At 51.5% G+C, this 10,545-nt stretch overlaps 1 protein-coding gene across 3 annotated transcripts in view; it reads left to right on the top strand.

Annotated features, from left to right (window-relative positions):
- Positions 1–1,483: 1,483 nt before the first annotated feature.
- Cib2 (calcium and integrin binding family member 2) overlaps positions 1,484–10,545 on the top strand; it is a 16,691-nt gene continuing 7,629 nt past the window's right edge. Inside the window, exons 1-4 of one of the 3 annotated variants that reach the window (XM_055622440.1) lie at positions 1,484–1,680; positions 5,723–5,998; positions 6,129–6,243; positions 6,711–6,745. In XM_055622440.1, coding sequence (XP_055478415.1) covers positions 6,232–6,243; positions 6,711–6,745 — 47 coding nt within the window. In that variant the 5' untranslated portion in view covers positions 1,484–1,680; positions 5,723–5,998; positions 6,129–6,231. The remainder of the gene's footprint in view (positions 1,681–5,722; positions 5,999–6,128; positions 6,244–6,710; positions 6,746–10,545) is intronic. The other 2 variants (XM_055622439.1, XM_055622441.1) reach the window with 2 other exon arrangements.

Genomic DNA, 10,545 nt, shown 5'->3' with positions numbered 1-10,545 from the left:
GCATCTTGTGAATGTTTTACAAGCATTCTACCACTCAGCTACATCTGCTGCCCTCCAGGAGGGTTTCAGAGGCCAGTGTCCCCGACGGCCCTGCTCCTCTGCAAATGCCAGAGGAGAATGCCAGAGGAGAGGGGCTTGTCCAGGGTGAGCACAGGTGGCAGAAGCTGGCCCTATCTAGATGCTCTTGTAACCGGCCTGAAAGAAATGAGGACATTCTAAAGAGACACTTGTGCCTCTCAGTTGACTAGCGGATTGTTGAAACAGTGACCCTTAAGAATTGGAAATTTCCGCAGAAATCTCATCCTGGGAGAAGGAAAACACATTACTGAGAGGTGGAACCTGTCTCTTGGAAAGATTTTTTTTTTTAAAGTCAATATCTTGCTATGTAGACCTGGCTAGCCTAGAACTCACTATATACATGAGGCTGGCCTCAAACTCACAGTCGTCCACCTGCCTCTGACTCTCAGAAAGATTTCAAACAATGTTGGGTCAGTGGTGGACACTACCATACCTTGACCAGGACGGCTGAGGTGTGCATACCTTGGCCCTCTGTTTAAACTTTGATCTCAGTTTAGGACCCCAAAGGCAGACTTGGGGACTCTCTGGATCTTTTTGTCCTTCTTCTCAATGCCGCTGCACTGAATAAATTTCTTTTACTGTGTTTAACTTTTGTTGTTTGTTGGTTGGTTTTTCCGACCTGGGCCAGTTCACCCCTCCTTAGGCAACCTGGTGGTTCCCCGCTCCCAGGAGGTTGTTGCCGAATTTAGGACACTGTACAGCCCAGAACTCCTGAACTAAAGCAATCCTTCTGTCCCAGCCTCCCTGTAGTTGGTTTTTCAAGACAGGATTTCTCTGTGTAGCCTTGGTTGTCCTGGACTGGATTTGTAGACCAGGCTGGCCTTGAACTCCCAACAATCTGCCTGCCTATGTTCTCCCTGTGTGCTGGGATTACAGGCGTGGGCAGTAATCCTGCCCGGCTCTGCTTTCAGATTTTTAACTTGGCTTTTAAAATCAGCTTATCGTAGACAGACCTGACATGGGAAGTAGGTTGTGACTGGGCCAAACTCAGTAACACCTTCATTCTCAATCTAGGACCACATCCCTCATGGGAGGCCCGAGGATCGTGTGCCTGTTCTACCAACTAGTGACTCTAAGGGATTTTCTGGCCCACTGTCACCAGGCATGACCTGGGCGTTGCGGGTCAGAGTGCTAGGTGGAACGGGAGACACAGACAGTGGCCAGGAGTCATGTGGCCCTCGGAGGCCACCGCTTGGCCATCCCAGTGCTCTGCAGCAGCGTATACCGAGCTGGCCTCTGTCCCCTGGGAGAAGTCACCTCCCGGCTCAATCTAGACCGGCTAAGGCCCCGCCTCCTTCCCCCAGGCCGCGCCTCCGCCCCAATCCCGCCTCCGGCCCCGCCCCGGCCCCGCCCCCGCCTCCGGCCCCGCCTTCCCGGCCCAGCCCCTGCTCCCTCCCACTGAACTGCGGGACCCAGCCGAGCGGGCCAGGCTAGGCTGGCGACGCTGCCCGCCCCCGGGCTGGCAAGGGCCGCGGGTGTCGGGCTCCGGGCTCCTGCAGCTGCCGATGGGAAGCGGCTCTCGAAAGGGTGAGAGACGACGCCGCGGTCACCATGGGGAACAAGCAGACCATCTTCACTGAAGAGCAGCTGGACAACTACCAGGTGAACCCGGCGCGCCGCGGCCCCTGTGGTTCTCCCCGCTGTCCTTTTCCGAGGCCTCACGAAAGCAGAGTCACCGAGGTTCAAACCCTTCCGCTGCCTTCAGCGCGTAGCGTCACCTTGGGTGGATAACATCCCATGGATGAGCCTCAGTTTCCCAGGCCAGGGGGATGAGAGAGCATTCCAGTTAGAATAGTCTGTCAGAAGCGCCCCCCCCCCCTTCTTACCCTCCCAGGCGGGAACCCAGCCATTCCTCCCAACCCACTGGGCATGACCCCCAACCTAGACAGGTCTTAAAGTAGGAGGAGGACAGGAAGCTAAACACGCAGTTACAGGTTGGGGTGTATTGTTTATCTGTTGGGGTTTCTCTATGGCTCTAGCATGGAAATAACTGGAGGAAGAGACTGCATCTCTCAACTTTGTGCTCCCAATATCCCCTTTCACCCCAGTTTCTTCCAAGTTCAGAGCTAGTTGTTGACATTAGTGAACTCAAAGCCCCCGGCCATGTGAAAACTTTTCTGTAGGTGTAGGTGGAAACACTATCTCCCGGTTGGCCTGGAGTCTTGCTCGGGTGCCTAGCTCACCTCTGCTGCGTTAGTCTCCTCAGCTCTCTGTATCCTGCACCCTGTACTCCATCTACCTGAGTTTCCCCACTGGCCAGGTTCAGTCAGTTTCCTGGGCATGAGATGCCTTTCTCTTGTCTCCATGTAATGCCTCCTGTCTTTGAACGCCCAGATGTGGAGTCTCCTCTGTCTCCTCTAAACAGATTGGGTAGGACTTTTATGTCGAGTGTATTCCTACTGTGGATGTGTGTAACCTTCATGAATATTCAGTTACAACGGAGAGATTATCTCCAGCGTGACCCTAGGAATGCGTACTTGTGAAGAGCCCTAGTGGACAGGGAAGGGCAATAAATAGCAAGGGAGCTCTTGCTTTGACTGGAAGGTTCAGAAACAGTGGAGAGTTTGCACAGGGCCTTGGGAAATCAGGATTTATACTCAGTAAGTTCTAGAAGGAGGCATTCGAAGTGGAGGTAGATACAGGCAACCCAAACCCAGGAGAGAAGAGTGGCCTGGTGAGGGGGGAGCCTGCATGCCCACCTAGACCAGCCTGGCATTGGGTTACCAGTCAGACCCAGTCCAGTGTTGAGTTCTGCTCCTTTGCCAGGGCCCGGCTAGACCCTGCCAGAGAAATGAGAACCATGAAACACGAGAGACGCACCTCTCCTTCCCTCTGGCGCTCTGGCATGGCCAGCCAGGGCTTGGTGGGGTTATAACCAGAGTTATGCTTCCTAGCCTGACAGTCTTCTCTCCCTAAGGCAAGATGCCCCACTTCCTGCTCTCCGGATGCCACCACAGATACCCAGAGTTTAAGTTACTGTCCCGGCCACTTACATTGCCCCAGCCCCTCGAGTACCTACAGGGCCCACTGCCCTCCCCAGAACCCAGTGCCCTCCTCAACCATTCCAGCTCTTTGCTTCAGCCCAGGTTTTCAACTACGAAGAAGCCTGTGACTCAGCCTGCTCTGCCTCTCACCTTGACCTCCCCTCTTACATCCCAAGAACATGGCCCTGGCCAGCCCTCCAAAGTCTCCTGGGGACAGAGCTCTGACTGGAGCTTCCTCCTCCAGCTCGAGTAGTTGGCTCCAGCCATGGTCCCTATAGTCTTACCTTTTGTCCTTCTTCTCTTCATTCTCTCCTTCCACCCCCACTTCCTCTTCCCTCCTTCTTTGGTCTTTCTATCAAGGGATAGCGTATAGTTGGGTTGACTAAGTTCTGACTAGACCCCTCTAGGAAACCCTAAGAGGCCATCCATTGGGCCTGGATGAATGTACGTAAACGCCATACCCAGCTCTAGCAGAGAGCTTTCTAAAACCAGTATAGCTGCCTTCTCTCCAGGTAATTCTGGTGTCTTGGGATGACTGTTGGAGCAGGCAGAACAGGGCTCATCTAGCCTGGTCTAGCTGTTCTCCAACTTCATTTCATTTTTTAAATTTAGATTTATTCACTTTATGTGTGACTGTTTTCTCTGCATGTATGTGTATGTGACCATGTGTGTGCCTGTTGCCCGTGGAGGCCAGAAGAGGGCATGGGACCCCTGGGACTCGAGTTACAGATGGCCGTAAACCACCATGTGGGGGCTGGGAATCGAACCTGGGTCCCGGGTAAGAGCAACAACTGCTCCCAACCACTGAGCCGTCTCTTCAGCCCCAACTTCATTTCCTTCAAGCTCCAGGCACCTGCAGGGCTTCCAGTCAAGTCGGTGCTGTTGCCTCAGCTCCTCACCAACAGTCCGTCTAGGCTTCCCATCTTCAGGATGGGTTCCTCGAGCTCACCTTGGTACATTCGCCTGGGAGTACACAGTGGGCCTGAGACTCATATACCTCTCCAGTCCTTCCTCTGGCCACTGAAGGGTTCCTATTGGGTAATGTTGCTGCCTGCACTCCTCCCTTCCTGTGAAGCCTTTTCTAGGCACAGAAGAGGCTTGTGAAGAAAGAACGAAGGAAGAAAGGAACACAGACATAACATATAGTTCTAGGAGGGCAAAGAACTCAATACAGGGATTCTGAAATCCTGGGATCGGGTTGTAGTTGGGCAGTTGGTGCTATGGCAGTTAACAAATTGATGTTCTTTTTTGGGCCCAGGTCCCCACTTCTGTGATGGGAATTCTTACTCTCCAGCTACGCTTATGTCACAGGGCTGTCTGTCATGAGGCTCAACTAAGGTCATTTTGGAGCCTGACCTCCAGCTGTTTGGTGATTGGTAGGGCCAGGCCCAGGCTGGGCTGGCAAAGCCAGAGAGGAGCGCCCTCTCCTTCAGATGGCACGGATAGTGGCTTAGCTCCTGACCACTGCTGTAGGCAGGCCAGGTAGATAGGAAGCAGACGCCAGACAGAGCTCTTGAGGTGCTTCCCAGCCTGGGCTGCACTTTAGAATCACCAAGGGACGAAGGGAGCCCTGGGCAGATTGAAACTAAATCTTTCTGTATGCTAAGCATGCTACAACCATCGATCCGTGTCCCTGCCCCTTGTCTACCGTTCACTTTTAACCTTTTTAGACAGTGTCCCACTCATTGTCCCATGCTGGCCTTGGGTGCTAAGTACTTAGTAGTCTACACAGGTCTTGAACTTATGATCCTCCTTTCTTAGTTGGGATTACAGGCCTGTTTGGAAGGATTGAGTGGCTCTGAAGGCTACTGCTGCTTGGGAGGATCCAGGGACTTCCTGTTTCCTTGGTCTGAGGGGTGGCAAGATTCCAGGTCTTACAAACTGCTCCTCAGGTACCACTGTCCTGGAGATGTTGCCGGTAGGAATTGGCACCACTGGGGGGTTTTAAAATACAAGTGTCCACCCAGAATTTTTGACTCCAGAGTCTGGCACAAGAGTCTCCATTTCTAACATATTCCCAGGAGGCTATGGCTTGGCCACTACTCCTTAAAGATCAGTGTGAAGCGAGTCCAGTTGTGCTAAGACAGCCACGATGTGTAGGAAACGTTCACACCTTTTGCAAGTAGTACTCTTGAAGGGTTTGTATATTTTCTTTCTGACTCAGGATGTATGCAGGAGGAACAGAGAGAGACTGGAGCCGAGACTCCCTCTCCTCTATTCCAGGGCTGTGACAGCGCTCCCAGGTTAGTCAGCAGAGCCCTGGCCTGTTCTGCTTGGTCTCCTCAGATGGCAGAGCTATCCCTCCAGATAGGGAGAGTGTTCAGGCTGCCTTGGCTGCTGGATCCTGGACTCAGAGAACAGCCCATATGCTCTCAGCCTGCCTGAGTCTTAGCCCTGCCAGACAGGGAGTTTTCTGTCTGCACTAGATCAGGATGGAACTGCTGCTTCCCAGCCTGAGCTGTTCCCGACTCCTACAGAGACATCATTGCCATAAGCAAAGGCGAGCCCCCTAGGAAAAGGCCCTGAGTGTCCAAGATGGGCACAGCCCCATGGAGTTCTTCCTCTGTCTCCCAGTAGACAGCAGGCAGCTCATAAAGATAGATTCACTGGACTTCGTGGGAACCTGGAAATTCCACCCACCTTCCTCTTTGCCCATACAGAGGCAGCACGGAAACCCCAGCTGTTGTGCATATACTGTGGGCATCCTCTTTGGCCCGCCTCAGCGTGCAATCCAGCCGGCCTGGTGTCAGCAGCTCCATGTCTTCCAGAGCCAGCCCGGCTGCGGGTACGCCTGTGCTGTGTCCATTCGCCCCCCTCATCAGAGCAGCTCTGCTTAGCATAAGGCCCCAGGAGGCCCTGTGGGCTCTGCAGAGTCTGAGGCCTTCTTTCTTCATGCCGCAACAGTGGGCAAAGGCAGAAGAGCTAGACAGCAGGAGGTAAACGGAAAAGCCCTGCATCAGTGGACATTTTAAGTCCTGTTGGGTCATTTTCACATCCTCTGGCATATGCCTGGCATGGTAACCATTATCTAAGACTCTAGGCCATAATCAGATGTATTTCATCCAGACAGACAGGTCCTTAAAAAGAGTCCAGATGCTGCCTGTCCACTCCCTTCTTCTCATACCTCAGGCCCTCCATCTTGTTCCTGCATCCTAAGACCACAGATCACATGCCTGGAACTGTAAGTTTCCAAACTCAGGACTGCTGCCCAGGGCTACTCAGGGCTACTCAGACTGTCAACCCCCATGAGGCCCTGCTCTCAGTGCGGATGGTGCTGTGCCGAGGCACGCCATTGATGCTCTCTTGAGTGGTTTTGAGAACTGTCTCTTAGCTACCCCACTGCTCTCCCACAGTGTATCCCCCGGCCTTCAAATATTCTGTGGCCACTTATGTTTCTCTTGGCTGAGTACCCCCAAATGTGCCACCCAGCCTACCCCACCTGTGCTCACTATACTGGGCCCATTTGGGAGGAGACATGGACCAGAAGCTTCTGGAGGCATCTTCTGGACCGACTGGAATTGGCTGTCTCCTCTGGGGAGGGGTGGGGAGGAGCAGTAGGCACTCTTTTGCCTTGGGTCCAGGGCTGTGGGGTGGGGCCCCATAGCTGTGAGGGTCCCAAGGGTCCACCATGTGTGTTTTTCTCCACAGGACTGTACTTTCTTCAATAAGAAGGACATCCTCAAGTAAGTATGGCTTCCTGTCTACCTCTTTAGGGTTAGGGCCGTGGTAGGAGTGGGATCTTTTGGGACCTGCTACCATAGACCCCCGTCTCTTAAGCCAGAGGTTCTAATAATACTCTGGCTTCAAGGTCTGTCACTCCAGGGATGTTCAAAAGCCAAAGGCATGCCCACCACTCCTGAGCTGTTCACTGGTGGGGGGTCCCCAGGACAGCCCCTCTCCCTGTGGGCTAAGGAGGGGGTCCTGAACAGAAGCTTGCAATGTGGTCAGTTTCAGACCAGTGAGCAGCCATTACAGGACGCTGGGAAACCTGCAGCCATTGCTGGCCCCTCTACCTAGGCTATCCGGTGTCACTAAAAGCCAGCAAAGTCTCAGGATCAGTTTCTCTGGAGATCGATGCCCAGGCTGGGGCTGTAGCCTGGCGTGGCCTCCCCAGAGGGCTCTGTTGTCGTTTGTCACTACCCTGACCACTCTGTGAACAGCGTTCCCCTTCCAGCCCTTCTTTATTTGTGGGGAGAGGATACCCCATCTTCACCTCTTACAGGGTCAGAGCTCCCCAGACTTGGTCTGGGTTCTCCTCCCACATCCACAGCACTGGAGTTCTGTGCCTCAGTGAAGTTTGTCCCTCTGGAGCCTCGCTTTCTGGGGTGCTGACTCCCTGATCAAGAGGAGTAATCAAAGGCCTGGTACCTGACCACTGGGACCACTGGGAATGATGTGTCCTCAGTGAGGACTTCCGGTGCTGACTCTGACTCCGGAGCTCTTGGGATAAGCCCTCTGTTCGGTCTTACCACACAGGTCCTTTACAGAGCTGTGCGTCCAAGCACCGCGGCCCCTGCTCTGTGTTTGCTGAGTCTGGCTGCTTGCATGCTGAGGCTCTATTTCTATTCTGATCCAATTCCTTGCCACCCCGGCACTTACAATGCTCTTAAAGCCAGCCAAAGCTCTGTAGATTCATAGGCTCAGTAACTAACTTCCTCTGGAGCAGAATTTGGGTGTCCCTACCCATGCCTGGTTCCTGGGCATAATGCCTCTTAGCTGCCATTGATTGTGTAAGAGTGTGATTAAGAATAGGAAGACTGGCTACAGAAGGACATTCCAGGATGACAAAACTCAGAGACAAAGGCACAGGCCCATGTCTCCTTCTCACCTGGCCATGTATCATTTCTCTTGAGATCGGCAAGGTTGCCCTTGGGGAAGCATGGCTCAGGAACCAGGCCAAAAATTGAGCTTGTCTGACAGGCCTTGGGGTGTCTCTGGCAAATGAAAGGCTCTTGAACAAAGGTCCCTAGTTCCACACTGCCCTGGCCTTTTTTATCTCCACACTTGAGAAGAACAAGTGTCAGGTCCCCTCCCGGGTTGAAGGAACCCCCAGCTAGGGGGACACCCGGTGTGAGCTGTTGTCCATCTTGTTCCTGGATGTCACTGCCAGCAGAGGCCCATGTCACTGGCCCTGCCAGGCCAGCCCCTCCCCACTGCTCACAACTCAGTGAGGCCTAGAGAGGGCAAGGAGCAAAGACCACCCAGCAATGTACTGCAGGTCTGTGGCAGAGCCGGGCTGGCCAGACTCTGCATCCACCAGCCTGTGCTCCTAAGACGCGGCCTCCCCCTTCCCTGTCTCCCAGCTGCTTGTTTCCTTGGTAAGCTGCACCCTGAGTACTGACCAGATGGCAGGGAGGAAACCTGAGCAGGAGGTTTTTCTGTCATTGATTGGGATCACAGATAACCCCATCCCCTGCTCTACTGCTCCCCTACTGCCAGCCCCTCCAGGTCCCATTACCCTTCATCCCAGCAACCAGGGGAGTAGGGAGCCCACCCCACCCAGCCTCCCCTCCCCCTGCCCCCAGCTTCTGTGCTTCCCATGGGTAAGAGCTTGGCCCTTCAGCTCCCTGTCCTCAGTGACGCTCGCTTCCTGAGCAGGCAGACAGCAGTCCTGTCCACCACAGGCAAAGACAAGCATGTGCAGTGGACACTGCTGAGTGATTGTTTTCTTAACCTTTAAAACATTTATGTCATCTATTTTAGTTACTTTTTATTTATCTTTACTATACACGAGGAGTCCAGAACTTAGCTGCCTGCAGGGGCTAGCCTGCACCACAAGTAAAGGGCGTGAGCCAGTCCCTGGATTATTTCTGCGGTAACAGCTGCTCCTAGTGCCAGGAGGATCAGCAAACAGATGTACAGCGTAAAAGTCTTTCAGTTTGTCAATGCTGGCAGATAAATTTGAAATTTAATTTAATTTTTTCTTTTCTAAAAATGTAATATATTTAAAACCCCACTGTGGAAGCCAGGCATTTATATGGGTTATAAGTTTCTGACTTTTCAGAGGAGTCTCTCTTTCCTCCAACAATTTCAAATGCTGCTTATCATAGGTTACATCTCATTAACACTCAGGCGACATTCCTCTGAGTCTGGTGCCAGTGTCTATTTCTTTTCTTTTCTTTTTCTCATTGTGGGAGGAGCACAGGAGGCAGGAAGTTAAGACAAGATATAATTGGATGGTTTCGAACTTTTGCAGGTATTGTTGTTTCATTCTTAATGTGTCCTTCTGTGATGAGGGCTTGGTTTGTCTCTCCTTCTCTTCCACTTCATCTGTCCCTCCTCCCTTTCTCTCTTTGTCTGTCTGTCTATCTATCTATCTATCTATCTATCTATCTATCTATCTATCTATCTATCTTTCTTTCTATCTATCTATCTATCTATCTATCTATCTATCTATCTATCTATCTATTTTTGGCTTTAGGTTTTTGGTGTTGGGTTTTCTTGTTGTTTTAGGTTGGTTAGTTGGTTTTTGTTTTTGAGACAGGGTCACCCTGTACAGCTCAGACTGGCTTTGAACTTGGAATTCTCGTCCTGCTTCAGCCTCCCTAGTGGTAGGAAGGGCTCTTTTAACTTACTAAAATCATCCAGGTGTCTTCCATATTTGGTTTCATGCAGCTAGAGAGAGGAGCACAGTTGTCATTTCTGGTTATGAGGGTTATGATGGGATGTACGAATCTTCTATTAAGTCAGTGCTTATTTTTGAGGGAAGGAGTGAGAAAGATATAGATTCTCTCTCTCTCTCTTTCTTTCTTTCTTTCTTTCTTTCTTTCTTTCATCCTTCCTTTCTTTCTCCTCTTTCTTCCTTCTCTTCTTAGATGATTTTCCTCCCACAGTGATTTGGGTTTTTTAATTATCTGTGTAGTTCCTTAAAGTTTTCCAGCAACTCTAGTTGCTTTACTTTTTATTCTTAACATTTTAAAAGATTTATTTCTTTTATTTTATGTGCATTGAGTGTTTTGCCTGCATGTGTACCACATACTGCCTGGTGCCTGCAGACATCAGAAGACGGGATAAGAGGATGTCGGTGCATCAAGCCCTTCCCCTTTGTTCTGAGACAGGGTTTCTCAGTGGCCATTGTTTTAAGCTTACCACATAGGTCAGGCTTGCCAGCCAGTTGTCAGGGATCCGCCTGTCTCCTGCTCCCCAGCACTCCCCAGGTTTAAAGTGTATATGGTGGGGTGGAGAGATGCCTCAGAGGTGAAGAGCACCTGCTGTTTGATAGAGGATCCAGGTTCGGTTTCCAGGCCCCCAACCGTGGCTCTCAACTACCCCTAAGTGTGTATGCGACGCACATGCAGAAATGCAGACAGCACATGATGCAGGTAGAATAGAGTAAGCGAATCTTCAAAACTTACATAAATAAAATGTTCGGATTTCTAGAACCAACAACTCCAAGCGTGTATGTCATCATGTCTGGCCTTTTCTTTTCTCTTCTCTTCTTTCTTTCTTTCTTTCTTTCTTTCTTTCTTTCTTTCTTTCTTTC

The sequence above is a fragment of the Psammomys obesus genome, unplaced genomic scaffold (assembly GCF_907164565.1).
Source record: "Psammomys obesus unplaced genomic scaffold, mPsaObe1.curated_primary_1811, whole genome shotgun sequence".
In the NCBI taxonomy this organism is placed as follows: Eukaryota; Metazoa; Chordata; class Mammalia; order Rodentia; family Muridae; genus Psammomys; species Psammomys obesus.
The sequence above is the reverse complement of the archived record's forward strand: the minus strand, read 5'-3'. Positions and strand labels throughout refer to the sequence as shown.